General features: G+C 40.0%; 1 protein-coding gene across 3 annotated transcripts in view; it reads left to right on the top strand.

The window, feature by feature from the left end:
- The window catches only part of TTBK2 (tau tubulin kinase 2), a 122060-nt gene that overhangs the window by 80418 nt on the left and 21247 nt on the right, over positions 1-20395 (top strand). For all 3 annotated transcript variants that reach the window (XM_004609602.2, XM_055131611.1, XM_055131610.1), the window contains 4 exons: positions 2477-2569; positions 4372-4497; positions 11967-12124; positions 16862-17078. In XM_004609602.2, the coding sequence (XP_004609659.2) occupies positions 2477-2569; positions 4372-4497; positions 11967-12124; positions 16862-17078 (594 nt within the window). The remainder of the gene's footprint in view (positions 1-2476; positions 2570-4371; positions 4498-11966; positions 12125-16861; positions 17079-20395) is intronic.

The raw sequence follows: 20395 nt of genomic DNA, 5'->3' as shown, positions 1-20395 counted from the left end.
TCAACCATAAAAAGAAAGCTGGGGAAAACTGAAACATCTGGAGACGAAATAATATGCTTTGAGGAACTCTTGGATCAAAAAGGAAATTAAATAAGGAATAAAAGAATTTCTGGAAACAAATAAGCATGAAGGTAGAAGCTATTGGAACATGTGGGGCACAGTAGAAACAGGACTGACAGAAGTTCAGAGCAATAGAGCCTTCTGTCAGTAAGAAAAAACTCAAAACAACCTAAGCTTACATCTTGAGTAATAGAAAAATAGAAAACAGCATCCACAGTCTGTAGAAGGAAAAAAAAATTTTTTAAAAAACAGCAGAATTGATAGAAACAATAAAACCAGAAATCATTGAAACCAAGAGCTAGTTCCTTGAAAGAATAATTGAAATTGGCAAACATTCAAATCAGTACACATGCACACAAAAGAGAGAAAACCTTAATAAATAAGAAAATGAAAGAGAAGTTACAACAACTACTACAGAAAGACAGAGAATCCTAAGCAAATATGGTGAACAACTTTATGCCACTAAGTTGGAAAATAGCAAACACTTTTTTCAGAATCATACAACCAACCTTCCAAGACAAAATCAGAAAAAAATGGAAAATCTGAGCAAACCATTTACAAGAAAAGAAAATGAAACAATAACCAAGAATCTCTCAAAAAAACAGAAGCCCAGGTCCAGATTGATAGAAAGTTTTATGAAACCTTCAAAAATGGGGCCTGGAGTAATAGCACAGCTGGTAGGGCATTTGCCTTGCACTCAGCCGTTTGGTGTTGCATCCCCAGCGCCTCTTATGGGCCCCCAAGCACACCCTGGAGCAGTTTCTGAGTGCAGAGCCGGGAGTAACCCTGAACATTGTCAGGTGTGGCCCAAAACAACAACAAAAATATCTATTTGTTCTTTTTAAGTTCTTACAAATGGTTGAAGAAGTAGGATATCTTCCAGCTTCTAAGAGGCTAACATTACCAAGATCAAAAACAAACTATAGCCCCCCCCCCCAAAAAAAATAGGTTGAAGACCAGTATCCCTCATGAGCATAAATAGAAACATTCTCAACTGAATCTTGTCACTGAGTTAAGAAGTACATTACATGAATGCACTTCGTGACCCACTGGGATTTACTCCAAGGATGTAAGGATAGTTCAGCATTTAGAAATCAGTTAATGTGCTACACCACATCGATAAAAAGGAAAGATAAAAATCATGTGATCACATCAACAGATGTAGAGAAAGTTTTTGACAAGATTAGACATCTTTATGATAAAATAGCTGCAGAATGATAGGAGGAATATACTTTAATAAAGACTGTGTATAACAAATTCATAACTGACATTGTACTAAATATCAGGTACAAACAATAAACCAATGCAGCCAAAGTATTGGCTACAAAATCCCCAAGCTTTCCAGGAATGGTTCCTGAGTGAAGAGCCAGAAGTAATCCCTGAGCACAGCCATTGTGGCCCAGAGCCTCTCCCCCAGCCCAAATTCATTTCTGGGCTTGCCTTCATACATGCTGTGTAAATTTAAACCCTACATCAAAGTAAGGGGTCCACTAGTGGTGACAGATTTTCAAGACAAAGTTTTTTAACTACTCAATATCACTTCAGTAGTGGTTAACTCTTGAAAAATGTTATTACCGTATTATGTATAGACCAAATATTGTGTTAATGGTAGGTGTTTGAGGTTGTTATTACAGGTTGGAGGTGGGGGGAATATGTCACTTCTGTTTATGTCTACTCAGTGTTTTTATACCTGTACCTTTCCTGATGCATACGACCCTTGTTAATAAAACCCATGACAACAGTTCCCCCACCCCCCCACCCTCCCATCCCCCGGCACTCAAACAACCAAAGCATCAACATCAATTTCTCTTGTTTCCAGAATTCTTTTTAGGGGTGGGGGAGTGGCTGGACCACACACAACAATTCTCAAGAGACCATGTGGTGCCAGGAATTGGTGTTAGCTGCATGTAAGACAAGTGTATTAACCTTATACTGCCTCTCAGGCCCCTGCCAGAATTTTGCTCTTAAAATTTCCTTTACTTTGGGGCCGGAGTGATAGCACATCGGGTAGGGCATTTGTCTTGCACGTGGCTGACCTGGGTTCTATCCCCGGCATCCCATATGGCCCCCCAAGCACTGCCAGGAGTAATTCCTGAGTGCAAAGCCAGGAGTAACCCCTGAGCATCGCTGGGTGTGACCCAAAAAGCAAAAAAAAAAAAAAATTTACTTTATTTTTTGAAAATTGTATTTAAAAACATTTAAATTTTAATTTGCCATTTTAACCATTTTTAAGTGCACAGTTCAGAATTGGTATGTATGTTCATGTTCTGTATCAAACATGTATATTTACCGTATTTTTTAAATAGAAATGCAGTTAAAATTTTAGGGTTTCTAAGTTAAGTACAGTGGTTAAACCTTAGTGTAATACACTCAGACAAAGTAGTAATGTGTTTGGATTCTCTTTTTGCTTATGCAGGAAATGGGAAGACACGATGATCTTTGGTCCTTATTTTACATGTTGGTGGAGTTTGTGGTTGGTCAGCTGCCATGGCGAAAAATTAAGGACAAGGTAATTGTTCTGTTTTGTTTTGGGATTGGGGGCGGGGGCATACCCAGCAATGCTCAGGGCTCTCTGCAGTGCTGGGAAACTGGGTTAAGTGGCATGCAAGGAAGGTGCTTTTCCTCCTATAGTATTTTTTCCAGTCCTGAGAACAGATAATTTTGGAAATAAAAATGTGGAGGGAAGAAAAAATGGCCAGGCATTTTTATTGAGAATATACTTACATGTGAGAATTAAAATTTATAATCACCGTCAGTATGTCGCTGTATTTTAATTTGTTTATATGAGTTGGTATCATAGACCTAATGGATGGCTTTTAAAAAATAACTTATTTTAAATTATTAGGTTTACAAAATTGTTATTGGTATTATTTCATACATAAAACTTCCAGCACCACATGCTCCACCATTATCTACCCCCCTGTTATCCACTGTGGTAAGTTTGCTACGGAAAGCCAGTTCTCAGTTTCTGTTGCCTTTGGGCATTTGTGTTTTTTTGTTTTTGTTTATTTGGGAGTCACATCTGGGTTACTTGCAGCAGTGCTCAAGGGACCATATAGAAATGCTGGGGAGATTGGCTGCATGCAAGGCAAATGCCCTACCTGGAGTATTATCACTCCAGCCTCTAGTTTCTGTTGCATTCGGGCATTTGTTATTCCCCTTCCATATCCCACATATGAAAGAGATCTGTTAGGACTTTTTTAATATATCTTGGATACTGATTTAAGTTCAGTCATTGCGGGCTGGAGTGATAGTACAGCGGGTAGAGCATTTGCCTCGCACGCAGTCGACCCGGGTTCGGTTCCCAGCATCCCATATGGTCCCCTGCGCACCGCCAGGGGTGATTCCTGAGTGCAGAGCCAGGAGTAACCCCTGTGCATTGCCGTGTGTGACCCAAAAAGCAAAAAAAAATAAATAAATCAGTCATTGCTTCTGATTTAATTTCTATTCCTCCCTCTTCAATTTTTTAGTTTCTATTTTATAAATCAGTTAAACTTTGAATTTATCATTTGGAAACAATAAACATATGTTGGTAAAGAGAAGTAGACCAGATCTAAGACCCAACTCTCTTGTTTAGGAATCATCAGTTCACATGGCAGGACCCTGCCTTAGCGGCAGGCTGGGGACAGGGTGGGGCGGGGTGAAAGAGGGAAACGTGGGTGGTGGGAAATGTATATCGGTGAAAGGATGGGTGTTGGAATATTGCATGAATGAAACCAAATCATGAACAACTTTATAACAGTGTATCTCACTGTGATTCGTTTTTTTTTTAAAGAAGGTACAATAGCAATGGGGGGGGTAGGAGACCCCCCCATCTCCTAAAGAAGTATGCAATAAACTATTGCAACATCTCAGTTATTGCTTTATTCTTATTACCTAGTCAGTGTTGAGATTGTTAGTAAGATTTTATTAAGTCACTGTGTATTACAAAGTTATTCATGATTCGGTTTCAGGAATACAATGTTGCACATATGTACACACCCTACTCCACCCCCCCTTCTCTCTCACCCACCTGCCTGCCTCTATGAGAGACTAGAGACACTTTCTATATATAACTTTCAACACTGGTTTATAGTGCTATTGCATGCATAATTCAGCACTTTTCGACCTTTTGGCCCCCTTTCTTCCTTCTAGTTGATACCTTTCTTCTACCATTATTCTTTTGTTCCCTTTCCTGTCCTGTGTTCCCCACCCCACAAATGGGGCACTTCCTACTGAAGACCAGTTCTCATGTTCTTTGTTTCTAAGAGTCTCTTATTGTTTAGCTACCAAGAGAAAATTGACTTTGGTTCCTTACCTTTTACTTCCCAGGAGCAAGTAGGCTCTATTAAGGAGAGGTATGACCATAGGCTAATGTTGAAACATCTCCCTCCGGAATTCAGCACCTTTCTGGACCACATCTCCTCTTTGGATTATTTTACAAAACCAGACTATCAGGTAATCATCTTTGTGAGTTCTGTGGGTTAATTCTCTTACATAGACTAGATTGTCTTCATTCATTGTAACTTTGAGGGTGTTTAAATGGGAAGTTCCTAGAATAATACTATGTTGGTGCATCCTGAGAAATGTGGTGAAATTAAACAATGATGACATTTGTCAGTATGCATGTATTTTCTCCCTCTGGGTGAACGTATTTCATAAGAGTACTAGGTTTATTCATCATGTAATAGATACTGCCATCCTTCGGAGATTCATTTGGCATATGGACCATTTACAGTTATCTAAGTCCTACAGCTAATTTGTTGACTAGAAGGAAATGTCCAATTAGATAATGTATCTGTCAAAGGCCATATATCATATGTTGTTATGGGATGTCAGTGAAGGTAATTTGGCTCCATTATGTCTGTGTTTAGTGAATCATTTCCTAGAGTGTCGGTTCAAGAGACCTTTTAATAATTGAGTTCACCATGAATTGCATCCCTAACTTCAGTTTCTGTTGCTGTTATGGAGAACTTGGTAAGACCTTTTTGTCAAATAACTACTGCCCACTGAAAGAATAAATAAAACCACACAATGATTAAAAGTATATTCATATATTTTTCTGCAAAGAACAGCACATGATTACTTCCTTTTAAGAAAAGCTATGCTTCCTAAACTATTGTCAGCGTTGCTCACTTTGCTGTACACATAATTAACTTACTTGTGTATGATAATTATTATGATAATTATTTCTCTGTGAGGTTGCAGCTCTTATATAAGATGTAAACAGGTGGAAAAAAGAGGGGGCATGCCCAGTGTCTTTGGCGACCTTAAAGTAAGGTAGTAGAAGTTTGTTTTACCTCAGTGGCTGATTATTATAAACTATATTGCTATCTAATAAATAGAAAAATACTTTACTTTCTTGGGTGCTAATAATTATTTTATTGATAGTTCACTTAGAAATATAAAGGTTAGCATACCAAAAATATTTTTTCTTTTTCCATATTATTCTCTTAGCTTTTTTTTTTTTCTTTTTGGGTCACACCTGGCGATGCACAGGGGTTACTCCTGGCTCTACACTCAGGAACCACTCCTGGTGGTGCCCAGGGGACCATATGGGATGCTGGGAATCGAACCCGGGTCAGCAGCTTGCATGGCAAATGCCCTACCCGCTGTGCTATTACTCCAGCCCCTCTCTTAGCTATGTTTGTAGTCAAAAGACTTATTTACCAGCTAAAGTTTGAAACTTAAGCCTACAATTGATATGCAAATTATTAATATAAAATTTTTCATTTGGTCATGCTCTTAATTTCTGTTACCTGATGACAAATAATGTAGTTTGAGGGCCTAGGAGAAAGCTCAGTGGGAGGAGCACATGTCATACATGTGTGTGACACTGCATTTGATCCTCAGCACCGCCACCACAACAGTAAATGTTGTGATTTTTCTATTTGTAGAAGAAAGACATTTTTTTGGTTTTACATGTTGCTTAAATATGTCAGATTTGCACTCTGATCTTTCATTTCATAAGCTGTGAGTGGTTACAGGGGGCAGATGGATGAGAGATGTAAAATTGGGGAAAAGAAGTTGGTATAAGTGACTGTTTTGTTTTGGTAAATACTATTATATATGACATTAAGTTTGCAGTTTTCATCTACTACTTTTCTCTCAGAACCCAGTTCTAATGTCCACTTTGAGAAAAATTGCACTACTTTGAATCTAATACTCTTGTTAAGTAATGCTGTTTATATGGTTTATTTTATAGTTTGAAATTTATACCAGTTTGAGTTTAATTTTTTTCTTTCAAAATTTAAAATTTTTCATTAGGCTGCCAGTATAGTTATAAACAACATGCTTTCCCCAACAACAGCCATGCTAGCCTTTAGTGTGATTGCTTCCCTAAGCTACAGCAAAGATCAAATGCAGTATATACAGAACTTTGTTTATTCTCAGCTAAGACCACCGTGAATGTATTTTATGGTCAAAGTGTAAGATGGTATGCTTTCACCTTGAATGTCTATATTTTTTTAATCACTGTATCACTGTAATCTTGTTGCTCATTGATTTGCTCAAGCGGACACCAGTAATGTCTCCATTGTGCAACTTTTTGTTACTGTTTTTGGCATATGGAATATGCCACGGGTAAGTTTGCCACATTGGTTGTATAGTGGTATATATATTTTACAGCTTTAAAAATATTTTTTTTGCCACAGATTATCTTGAAAGTTATACATAGCCAGCCATAGAGCACATGATCCAATACTCTGCTAGTCACGCTGACAGCAGGAAGAGACTGAGAGAATACTTGTCTTGCTCACTACCAGAAATCTTGTTTTGTTGTTTTGTTTTGTGTTTACACCCAGAAGTTACTCCTGACTCTGCACTCAGTAATCACTCCTGGCAATCTCAGGGGGCCATATGGAATGCTGGGGTTTGAACCCAGCTCAGCCACATGCAAGGCAAGTGCCCTACCCACTGTACTATCTCTCTGGCACTCCTGAGTTGCTTATATTGGTGAAAGCAGCTAAAATTGTTCAACTTCTTCAATTCATTCTCTTTACATGGTTTCTGTCTTTTCCTAGTTCTTTTTTCAATGGGAGTGATGCAATTTTTTCTCCTTTGTCAGAGCTGCTAAAGACCTCTAGAAAAGGAGAGAAGTTCAGGGCTAGAGTGATAGCACAGCGGGTAGGGTGTTTACCTTGCACGCGGCCGACCTGGGTTCGATTTTTCTGTCTCTCTTGGAGAGCCCAGCAAGCTACCGAGAGTATCCTGCCTGCACGGCAGAGCCTGGCAAGCTACCTGTGACATATTCTGTATGCCAAAAACAGTAACAACAAGTCTCACTTGGAGACGTTACTGGTGCCCGCTTGAGCAAATCGATGAGCAACGGGATGACAGTCACAGTGATTGTGTCTACTTATCCATGAGGTGAGGCAATTCTTTTACAGTAAATAATCTATCTTTGAATTAGTCTTAGCAATATTACATTATGCTCTGCTGGTTAAGTGCCTTATTGATCCATTCATTTACTATTATCTGAAAATTGTGGAGTCAGGATTCTCAGTGACTCCTCTATCATATTACAAATGCTTCTTGGTTTTGAAGACTAGACTTTGTATTCTCTTTGAAAAGGTGAACCAGGATTTCATATGGAGGTAAATATGACCCGGCTATTTGTTGCATTTGTGTTAAGGATAAGAGAACCCTAAGGCATTATGTCTATGTCACATGATTGAAAGCTGTAAGAAAAATGATATTCCAAATATTGGAAACGAACACTGACATTTTTATAGTCTGCACATGATTAAATGTAATCTGTTTAGGGAAAGATTCTAGGAACCAAACCCAGGGCATCGGGGTGGAGCAGTAGTATAGTGGGTAGGCATTTGCCTTGCTCAAAGCTGACCCAGGTTCAATCCTTAGCACCCCATATGGTCCCTTGAGCACTGTAAGAATGATTCCTGGGCACAGAATCAGGACTAAGCCCTGAACACTACTGGGAATCGCCTCTCCTCTTCCTCCCCCCAAACAAACAAACAAAACAAAACAAAACCAGTGCCTGATATTTCTACCAGTGAGTTACATTTCTGATCCTGATCCATTTATTTTAGAAGTTAGAAAATAAGAAAGAAAAAATAGAATAAGACTATTTGGGATAATGCATTTGGGAGGGATACGTTTTTCTCATTATTAAAACAGATGCAGTTGCTGTTAAATTTAGAAATTACAGAAAAATTGAAAATTCAAGTCACTCAAACTTTTCATGTTTAGGCATAGCATATGGCTTTATGTACTTTTTTGTGTCTTAAATAATTTGAGTTAGAAAAATTATTTTATTTTATTGAATGTCCAGATTAGAGTTAGGATTAAGACAAATGATCTGCTTCTTTTTTTTAAATGGGTGGTGGTGGGGGGTCCACACCTGGCCATGCTAAGGGGTTACTCCTGGCTCTGCACTCAGGAATCACTCATGGCAGTGCTCAGGGGACCATATAGCATGCTGGGATCTAACCCAGGTTGGGTGTGTGCAAGGCAAATGCCTTACTGTCTGTGCTCTCTTGTCTCTCCAGCCCACAGATGAACTTATGAATGCATCTAAAAAGGAAATTGCCACAAATAAAAAGTGATCTTGTATTTTCACCTTCTCAGGCTCTCTCTTTTCTTTCCTCTCTCTATAAAGTTCTTTCCCCAGAACATCTCCCCTTCCCTACTTCAGGAAGATTTGCCTTCCTGACTGTCATTATACTTCCAGTGTTTCTCGTGCTGTTTTGCTATTTGTGTTATAACAAAGCGTGACCAGATTTTTCAAGGGGTCTAGGACCAGTCTTAGGAAGTGCCAGCCATAAATCCAAAATTTCTCTGAATTCTCTTAGTTTAGCTTCATAGTTCTTGTGGATTTTTGCTTTCTAACTTCTTTATTATATTTTAGGGGTAGGGGTTGGCCTACATCTGGGGTGCCTAGTGCTTGTTTCTGGTTTTGCTCTCAGGGCTTTTCTGTTAGTGCTTAAGAGAACATATGGGTGCCAGTAATCAAATATGGGTTGACCACATGCGAAGAAAGCACCCTACCCATTGTACTGTCTCTTTAGCCCCCATATTATAATCACTGTATTACTGTCATCCCGTTGTTCATCGATTTACTCAAGCGGGCACCAGTAACATCTCTATTCCTCTCAGCCCTGACATTTTAGCAGCCTCTCCTTACTCATCTTTCCCAATGATTGGAGGCTCCCTCAGGGTCAGGGAAATGAGATATATCATTACTATTTTTGGCATATGGAATACGCCACGGGTAGCTTGCCAGGCTCTGCTGTGCGGGCGGGATACTCTCGGTAGCTTGCCGGGCTCTCCGAGAGTTATGTGTATATCTGTTACTGTATGTGGGATATGAATACGCCAAGGGTAGCTTGCCAGGCTCTCCCATGTGGGCAATAAACTCTTGGTAGCTTGTCATGTTCTCCAAGAGGGAAAACTAGGCTATTAGATATCCGGAGCTTGGTTTTATAGTCTCTGGATGTTGGCCGTTGATGGGATTACACGGCACCGGGGGCAGTTTCTGGGTGTGACTGCCTAGCCACTGGAAAATGGGGAATCTGGGTGGAAAAGGCCAAGTCCCAATCCGAGCAGTCTTAGAGATCTCGGCCCCGGGTCCCGCACACCTGGGTTCCTCTGCCGGTTCCTTCATGTGTGAGGCTTGTCCAAACATGTGGAGAGTGGCTTTGAGCATGGCTGTGGCTGGGTTCCGGAAGTCTTCAACTGTCGAGGCTCTGCTCAGGGCAAGGAGAAAAACACAACCCGCCCCCTCCGAGGGGCCCCTGTGAAGACAGCCAGGCGCTAGGGCAAGAGACTGCATTGCTCTCTTCCAGGAGCTTTTTATTTATTTTGTATTTATTGTAATATAAAAATTAATTAATGTCTTCTGAGTAAAATTATCCAGAGACTTATGTCACACTTATCAGATGACATTAACGTCTCCCTGGCATGGTGACATTCTCTGGGGATATGTGTTACCCTAATTTGTGAAACCTGCATTCCAAATATAGATGAGTTCCTATTCTCTGGGAATATGTTATTAAGTGAAAGAGGTAAAGAATTTAGATTTCACCAGTTCTCAATAAAGAAATAATGTAACATGCCTTCCTATAGGGAATAACCAGAATCATCTGGAAGGTGTTTTTAGACTTTGCTCTGCTTACCTGCTTTTTTGTGGCATACCCAGAGCTTCTTGCGGGCTTCTCCTGGCTCTGTGCTTAGGGGCTACTCCAAAAGATACTGGAAAGACTATGCAGTGCCATGGACCAAACCCAGGCCTCTAGCATGCAAAGTATGTGCTAAACTTCTTGAGCTAGCTCTCCAGGTCCCCCTGCCATCTTTTTCAAGAGGATTTAAGCATAATGAGCCCCTGGGTCTCCTGACTCAGTATTTGACTGAGTCGGGAGTTTATTTCCCCAGTAGTTACTGAGTGTAAATAATGAGAAAAACTGTGCAAGCTTTATATATGTTTTTTGATTTGTAAGTTGGCCAATGTATATTTATCTCAAATCTGTTTAAAGGAGCAACTGAATTGGGGTTTTCTGTGTTTTAGTATCTTAGCCAAGTGTGATATAAATGGATTCAGTTACTAGAAAAGAGTCAGTCTTTGGTTTGCCTTGTTTGTTTATTATCCCAGTATGTTAACATTTGGGATTTAGAGCCCTCTGGGTCCTGAATTAGAAAATCATTTTTGTTACATTAGAAATGTTGGGCCCAAGAGGTAGTACAGGAAGAACTTGCATATGGCTGATCCCCATTTGAATCCCCAGCACCATATATGGCTCCCTGGGTACCACCAAGAGTGATCCCTGAGTACAGAGCCAGAGCTTCACTGGGTGTGGTCCCCAAACCAAAATTACTACTAATAATATAGCCTATTAAAATCTATATGATTTTATGACTTTCAAATGTGTATCTGTATTCCTTATTTATCCCTAAACTCCATAAAACTTTAAATATCTCAGTCCTCAAATTCACTAGATTTCCATCTCAGCAAATGTTGCTACTTTTTTACCAAGCAAGCAGCTTAGGCAGAAATCTAAATAATTTTTTTCTTTCATAGCTTCTCATTTAATCAGATTCTGGTAGCCATGCCTCCAGCTTATGTACCATTTCTTACCTTTTTCACTGTTTTCATGCTCATCACCGTTTATAGCCATTAATTGGTTGTCCATTCCTAGCAACCTCATCTCCATCCTGTTTGTGGCATCTTTTCTTCACTTTATAGCCAGAATAAACATTCCTTGTTCCAGTGATGAGGAATCACACATGATGCGGTATTGAAAGTCATAACTGGAGGTGCTGGCAGTAGACAGCACTTGGCAGTGTGGGGCAGATGCACAAGCTGAGCCTAGAGCCCCACAATGCGAGGCCTGTGTCCCACCATTGTAGCTGCATCCCCTGGGATCCCTCGAGTAACCTTTTTAAAGCCAAAAGTAGAGTTATGCAAAATCTCCCATAAAGTGCTGATTATCAGTCTGGCTCAAGAAATACACAAGATGAATACTGAGAACAGTTTAGTAATGGTAAGAGAAGTGATATCATAGTGATATAACATAGTCATAATTATAAAATTAGAATTAGAATTATAAAGAGAAGTGATATGACATAGTCATAATTATAAAATTGTAATTAGCACTATCAGAAACTATAAAGTCTTTGAGATAACATCAGACTTTTGGAATTTAAAGACAAAATGAAATTGCATGTAATACAAATTTAAAAAGAGAACGAGTAGACTATCTCCCACATCTCAGTGTTTTTAATTTTTCTCAGTTGAGTATCTCAGTTGAATTGAAAACAGTATTAATTCATTATCATCATCCAGATAAAATTTATTCAAATTCCTCTACTAGTACCATCAGTTTCACAACCAGTTTCTGAGTCTGGGCTACTTTCTCATAGAGTGACTGTATGCTGATGATTTATTCTGCTATTTTTCCTTTGTGGTTAAGCTTCTTACATCGGTGTTTGACAACAGTATCAAGACCTTTGGAGTAATTGAGAGTGACCCTTTTGACTGGGAGAAAACTGGGACCGATGGCTCCCTGACAACCACCACCACCTCTACCACCCCTCAGTTACACACCCGCTTGACCCCTGCAGCAATTGGGTACGTCTTAAACAGATTCTGGATCTACGGTTTTAGCAGAAGTGTCCTTGATTTTATTTAGATTCCCTCAGATAATCAAATGCTGAGACATAGGGGGAAGCCTATGAATTTCCTTGAATGAGCATTGCTTTTGTAAATGCTTTTATTTAGAATTTCCATTCTTAGAAAGTATTTTTAGATCATGCTCAGAAATGGGAGCTTAGAGCTTATGTGACTCGGTAATGTCAGAATTCCATTGCATTTTTTTCAGAAGAAAAAGAGACAGTATATTCATTTCTGAAAAATGTGTGGGACCCTAAAAAGACTGAAAAGTGAATGTAGGGGCCTGGAAAGATAGTACAGCAGGTAGGGTGCTTGACTTGCAGAGAGCTGACCTGATCCCTGGCATTCCTACATGAGCCAAACCCCCACCCCCAAAAAAGTGATTTTAGAAATATATTAGCATGCTATGTTTCCACTGTCTTGGGTTTTTGTTTTAATATTTTCTTTTCTTTTCTAATATTTTAGATGCATTAAAAGCAGTTCCTGTTCTGTTTTATTTCTTTATTTTAGTTTGATTTTATTCCCCCAGTCATTTCACCTGTCCTAGTTAGTTAAGTTATTTGTTTTTAAGAATGTAATTAGAGATGATTAGGGAGATAGCTCAAAGGGCTAGAGCCATACTTTGTATGTTGCAGGCTTAAGTTCAGTCCCTGGTATTTCATGGCCCTCCCCACACCACTCTTTCTGCAAGGAGCTGGGAGTAGCCCCAGTTCTATTGGTATGGCCCCCAAAACAACTTGCAACAAAAAAGTAATTCAGGCAAAATCATTATAAATGTAAACTTACTGGGACATTTTATCACTAATTCTTTGCCTTGATTTTAGGATTATTAGAGCTTATAGAAATAGAAAAACTCGCATGAGCTTCTATTCACTGGTTATCTAGTGAGTTTCTAAATATGGAACTCTGAATAGATAATTCAGAATTACCTTTTGGTCCCCTGAATCTCAGCATCCCTTATGGTCCCCTGAGCACCACCAGGGGTAATTCCTGAGTGCAGGAGCCATGCGTGACCCCTTTTGCATCACGGTGTGACCCAAAAAACAAAAACAAACACAAACAAAAATTACCCATTCCTCAGATCCACCCTGTTCCGACAGAACCATAATGTATAAGGGCGGTGCCCAGAAGTCCATATGCAGGAGACATTTTCTGCTTAGTGGAGTTTAGGGCCACTACTAGAGCCCAGCCCCACCACAAATACAAAAGAAATAATCCTCATGCTTAAGTGAATGTATATGCGGATATGTATGTATCAGTATTAGTGAAACAGTTGAAACCAGTCTTGAATTTTTGATTCTTGAGTAGAGCTTTTTCTTTATCATCCTTTAATAGTGCTGTTACATATAAACAAGTCTCAGATTCCATAAATCCAGGTAGGATTTCTGAATAGCTGACTGAAGATTGCTTAAGTTTGTATCTCCTAATGTTTCTTAAATTATACTGAATAGCAAGAAAGAAAAACTATATCATGACCTTAGTATAATTTGAAGATACAGGGTGCCAGGCTTCAAAATAACATTTCTGGGGAATTTGGGGGCACACCTTATGGTGCTCAGGGCTTACTCCTGGCTGTGCACTCAGGAATTACTTGGGGGAACTTATGGGATACCAGATATCAAACCCCATTCAGTCAGATGCAAGGCAAGTGCTCTGCCCACTGTACTGTCTCTTCAGCCCCTCAAAATACCTCTTAAGTAAAAAAAGAAAATACCAAATCTTCATCCATTATCCCTTTCTTATTTTGTTGTTGATTTTTTTGGTTTTGTTTGTTTGTTTTTGGGCCACATCTAGTGATGCTCAGGGATTACTCCTGGCTATGTAGGGATCACATCTGATAGTGCTCGGGGGTGCTGAGACTCTTGGTTGGCCATGTGCAAGGCCATATTCACTGAACTCTTTCTCCAGACCCCATGCATTATCGCTCCTGCTCCTCTCTCACTTAACTACTTTAGTTATAGGACTTTATGAAGCAACATAATAAAAATTGTGAGCATGAGAAGACTTAGTAGTGTAAAAGATTTATATAAAAATAAATATCAGGGACTGGAGAGACAGTACAGCAGGTAGAGTATTTGCCTTGCACAAGGCCAACCTGGGTTCGATCCCCAGCATCCCATATGGTCCACCCACCAAGCTCTTCCAGGAATAATTCCCGAGCACAGAGCCAGGACTAATACCTGAACATTGCTGAGTGTAATCCCAAAACAAAACAAACAGCCCCCTCCCCCCAAAAAAATCATAGCAATTTGAATAGGCAAGATGATATAGAGAATTAGTATCTCTAACAGAATTGGAATTGGGTTGCAAGAAAAATGAAGAATTGTAAATACAGTAATTGCAAAAATACTATGTCTTTCCTACTTCTAAGGGTGAGATTAGGGATCCAATGAAGAGCTTCTGAGCCCTCATCCAAGGGCTGGAGTTTTGACTTTATTGGGAGGGTATGTCCATCACTTACTGGATGGCAGGGAGATTGCTGGATTTTTAAAAATTCTTCCCTCTATAAACTTTTGAAATCAGTCCTCTGGAGTGCTCACAAAAGGTCTCTGCTGGAGGCTTCTCGTTAGAGGCACACTGCTACTAAGTTTCAGGCCATGAGCTTGTAGAGGGAACTGATGGCTGCTGCTGGCTGTGGTTGTAGGCACAGAAGATGCTGTGAAGTTGTAGGAGTCTTATGCTGGGGAGAGACACATTCTATAGAAGTTTTCCATGCAGCTAGAACCTAAGACAAAGGTCTTTCTTTTGCAGTGTCTCTTCAGTACCCTCTCCTAACAAAGGTCCATTTAGGTAACAAGGAAAAACATTTAATAAGATCTATTTTCACAGAACAGTCAAAAGGGTGAATTTGGAGCTAAATGAAAGGTTAAAAGAGAAGTAAAATTTACTTATAAGAGAAAAGAGAATGCTGGGGCTAGAGCAATAGCACAGCGGGTAGGGCATTTGCCTTGCACGCGGCCGACCTGAATTTGATTCCCAGCATCCCATACGGTCCCCTGAGCACCGCCAGGAGAAATTTCTGAGTGCATGAGCCAGGAGTAACCCCTGTGCATTGCTGGGTGTGACCCAAAAAAGCAAAAAAAAAAAAAAGATTGTAGAGAAATACAAATACAGAAATAACATCCACTGTCAACATCCCTGAAAAAAACAAACAAACTACCATTTAAAACTGAGAGCCTCTCTAGTAAAAGGTTAAATTGAAAAGTGGAAGGAACTAAGAACACTCAAAAAGATCAATCTTCCAGGCCAGAGACATATAGCTATAGTGAGGAAGGTGTTTGTCTTGCACTGGGGCCAAGTTGGGTTTGATCCCCTGTGCCACATGTGGTCCCCAAAGCCCTAGGAGTGATCCTTGAGCACTGCTGGGTGTGATACAAGAGCAAAGATGTGTTCCAGACCTTGGAAATTCTCCCATTACCTTATACCTCCCTGCTTGCCTCAACTTTCTACAAGTACTATCTACCTAGACCATCTTTTACCTTTTAGGAATTGGAAACTGGAACACTGTGAATTTGTCCCTGTACAAGAAAAGGTCATAATAACTTTGCATGAAATTCACCTAACTACCTATCTATCTATATAACACCATAGGCTAGCTCTCTTCTTTCATAACTGGCTTTGGTGCTCACACCAGGTTGCAGTGCTCCCATCCTTGGTCCTGGTGCTCACCAAAACTTGTGCTCATTTAGTTGTGAGCTTGCATATGTACATGTAGAGTCAACACCCAATGCAGGCATGCAAGTTACAATTGCAGTGCTTCCTAGAGAGCTCTTCCATACTCTTGTACATGCTCACCAGGACTCACACTTCCTGCACTGTGCACAAGTATCTTTTTAGTTGCCATGCTCCCTACGGATCACACTCCTTTACACACAGCTGCCTCACTTGTGTCAGGGATCATAGATAGCAGAGCTAACAGCCTCAAATGGCAGAGTTATCAGAATTGCACTGGTGCATGTGGACACCGAGGATTTGAACTTAATACTTGCAAGCCAGGCATTCTAAAGCACTGTGCTGTCTTTCTCTAGGTTTTGAAGAGATAAGATATTTCTTATTTTTAAAGTGATTGACAAATGAATGGGGTACTATATTACAATTTGTTTTGGGCATTTGAGGACCATACCTAGTGGTGCTCAGAGGTAACCCCAGGTTGGTGTTCAGAGGATACCCCCAGGTAGTGTTTTGGGGCAGGCTGGGGTGGGGGGAATGACACACACATTTGTTAGGAATTGAACCTGGGCCTCCTACATACAGAACTTGAACTTTAGCCCTTTGAGCTATCTTTTTAACCTCAGAATTTGTATTTTTAAAGTAATTTGAAAGTCCTACCACTCAGGGTTTCTTACTTTGTAGATTTGTCATGACCAAGGTTTTTGGTTTTATTTTCTTTCACTATAAATGTTATCTAGACTTCATCTTTTATTGTTTTGTTTTGTTTTTTGGTCATCCCGGCAATGCACAGGGGTCACTCCTGGCTCTGCACTCAGGAATTACTCCTGGCAGTGCTCAGGGGACCATATGGGATGCTGGGAATCGAACCCGGGTTGGCCGCATGCAAGGCAAACGCCCTACCCGCTGTGCTATCGCTCTAGCCCCATAGACTTCATCTTTTAAATCATAAAAGCTAAAGCTTGTATAGTCTTACAGTAATTTCTTATTGTGATCTAACCTTATTTTGTCACCAATTCTTTTTAGAATTGCAAATGCTACTCCCATCCCAGGAGACTTGCTTCGGGAAAATACAGATGAGGTATTTCCAGATGAGCAGCTTAGCGATGGGGAGAATGGCATCCCTGTTGGTGTGTCACCTGATAAACTGCCTGGATCTCTGGGCCACCCTCGTCCTCAGGAAAAGGATGTCTGGGAAGAGATGGATGCCAACAGGAATAAGATAAAGCTTGGAATTTGTAAAGTGCGTACTTCTTACATGGGAAATGATAAGATATTTATAATGCCTATTGTTTTTCTCCTTAGAGTATCATAATTTTGAATTTTGGATGAGTCAGTCAAACATTGGATTGCTAATTCATATAATTTCTGTGATTTGGCTCATTTTTCTCATAACACTCAGGAATTTATCTTTATCTTTAAAAATCTTTATCCTGTATTTTTATGTAAAAGACTGATGTAATTTTGTAAAATAACTACACACTGAGGTTAAAAGTAGAGATATTCAAGGATTTACAAGTCACTGGTTAAACTCCACAAAAAGAAAACATCCAACCCCATCAGAAAATGGGGTGATGAAATGAACAGAAACTTTCTCAAGGAAGAAATCCAAATGGCTAAAAGACGCATGAAAAAATGCTCCTCATCACTAATCATCAGGGACATGCAGATCAAAACAACAATGAGATACCATCTCACACCAGAGACTCGGCCCACATCCAAAAGAACAAAAGTGATCAGTGTTGGCACAGATGTGGGGAGAAAGGGACTCTCCTTCACTCCTGGCGGCAATGCCGACTGGTTCAGCCCTTTTGGAAAACAGTATGGACACTTCTCACAAAATTAGAAATTGAGCTCCCATTTGACGCAGCAATACCACTCCTGGGAATATATCCTGAAGATGCAAAAAAAGTATAGTAAAAGTGACAACTGCACTTACATGTTCATTGCAGCACTGTTCACAACAGCGAGAATCTAGAAAAAACCCGAGTGCCCGAGAACAGATGACTGGCTAAAGAAACTTTGGTACATCTACACAATGGAATACTATGCAGCTGTTAGAAAAGATGAAGTAATGAAATTTGCATATAGGTGGATCAACATGGAAAGTATCATGTTAAGTGAAATGAGTCAGAAAGAGAGGGACAGACATAGAAAGATAGCACTCATTTGTGGAATAGAAAGTAACAGAATGGGAGACTAACACCAAAAAATAGTAGAGATAAGTATCAAGAGGAGTACTCCACAGCTTGGAAGCTGGCCTCACATGCTAGGTGAAGAAGCAGCTCTGATAGAGAAGGGATCACCAAGTAAAGGGTGCTAGGCAGGCCCACTAGGGATTGGAGATATAGGCTGAACATAGACTATAGACCAAACAAGATGCCTACTTAATACCTCTGTAGCAAACCACAACACCCAAAAAGAGAGTGCGAGCAAATGGCAATGCCCTGCCACAAAGGCAGGGTGGGTTGAAGGGGACAGGGCGGGGGTGGTGGGAGGGGTACTGGGACCATTGGTAGTGGAGAATGGGCACTGGTGGAGGGATGGGCACTTGATCATTATATGACTGAAATGTAAGCCTGAAAACCTCTAAGTCTGTAACTTTGTCTCATGGTGATTCACTAATAAAAATATAAATTAAAAAGTAAAGATATTGGGGCTGGAGCGATAGCACAGCGGGTAGGGCATTTGCCTTGCATGCAGCTGACCCAGGTTCGATTCCCAGCATCCCATATGGTCCCCTGAGCACTGCCAAGAGTAATTCCTGAGTGCAGAGCCAGAAGTAATCCCTGTGCAACGCTGGGTGTGACCCAAAAAAGAAAAAAAAAAAAAGTAGAGATATTCATTCTTCCCATGTTATGTAACAAGACTTTTGGGCCCATTTATTATATGTACCAAAGGAACTATGAGCATTCATTAATTACGAAAACTGTCTCCAATGAATTTGGGAAGCTGAAGGTTGGATGTGGAAACCATCAATCTGATCATGAGATGACAAGTGAATATTGAACTTAGAACAGTTTTTTTCTTCATTAGAATTGCAAGCAAGTGTATTTGTAAGGTTTCCATATTAAATATTTCATTTTAATCATGTTGGGGGCAGAGAGTCTCTTGCCCACACTCCTGGCTGTCTTCCCCGGCGCCACTCGAAGGGGATGGGCTCCAGCTTCCCTCCCCACCCCGAGCAGAGCTCCCAGCGGCCGAAGACCACCAGAATCTAGCTACAGCCATGCTCGAGGCCCCTCTCCACACATTTGGACAGGCCTCACGCATGAAGGTACCGGCAGAGGAACCCAGGTGTGCATAATCCCATCAAGGACCAACATCCAGAGATTTAAAAGCAAACTCCCAGAAGCTATCTTGTAGCCTACTTCTCCCTCTGGGAGAAACTGGAAAGCTTGTGAGAGTTTCCTGTCCACATGAGACAGCCTTGCAAGCTTCCGATGGTGTATTCATATGCTAAATCCAGTAACAAGCTGGATCTCATTCCCCTGACCCTGAAAGAGCCAAGTGGAGAGAGACTTCTAAGATCTCAGAGAAAGGAAGAATAGAGAGATTACTGAGCCCGATAGAGAAATCAACGATTAACGGGTTTTCGTGATTGATTGATTTATTGAATCATGTTGGGACAGATTATCCTAAAATTCTCTTGGAGTTTACTGTTGCTTTTCATTTCTATTTTTATAGAAGATAAAGGTAAGTGAGATGAAGAAGCCATACTTTACAAATTACTCAGTTATTGGTGTTTTCTAATGTTTTTTGTAAGGGAGTGGATGGTGAAGTTAACTTTTATCAGTATAAAAAGACACTGAACTCCATAGCTCTTAACATGACTGCTACCAAGTGGACAGTCATGTTTTAGGAATGGAAAATACATCGGGAAAAGAATCTTCAATGATCACTTCTAAGGATCTTGGCCTGTATTTGGATAATATCTATGAAATTGTTAAACAGAATTTTTAAAATACACAATACTTTTCCATTGTCTCCATTTTGAAAAACATATTCTTTGTGTAGATATGATTTGTTGGATTGTGATATGTCCATTGAATAAGCTTTATCTGGGATAACAATCAGGAATAAGTCAGAAGTAATTAGAAAGCCAGTATCAGCTTTTTGTAATGTTAACTGTGATTGTCTCGTGGTCTTTGGAGCAAACTCTTGTACCAGTTTAAAAATTGAAATAACAAGAATGTCACTCTTTAGTGACACTCTATTGACATTCTTATATCAGCTTAATATCTGTGTATATGAGTAAAAGAAGCACTTGAGATTAATGACTTTGTTTTTCAGCTCATTAATTATTTAATTCTATTTAGTTCTCTTTTTAATTCCTTCCTCTTTTATTTTAAAAAAAATTTAATTTGTTTATTTTGGGTTACACATGGTGGTACTCAGGACTCTTTCATGGCTCTGCACTCAGGGATCACTGCTGTCAGTGCTTGAGGGACCATATAAGGTGCAAGGGATCAAACCTGGGTTGGCTGCATGTAAGGCAAGCACCCTACCTGCTGTACTATTGCTCCAGCCTCTCTTTCCCCTTTTAAAATAGATTTTGCT

Source organism: Sorex araneus, chromosome 3, assembly GCF_027595985.1.
Source record: "Sorex araneus isolate mSorAra2 chromosome 3, mSorAra2.pri, whole genome shotgun sequence".
NCBI classification, from domain to species: domain Eukaryota; kingdom Metazoa; phylum Chordata; class Mammalia; order Eulipotyphla; family Soricidae; genus Sorex; species Sorex araneus.
The sequence above is the reverse complement of the archived record's forward strand: the minus strand, read 5'-3'. Positions and strand labels throughout refer to the sequence as shown.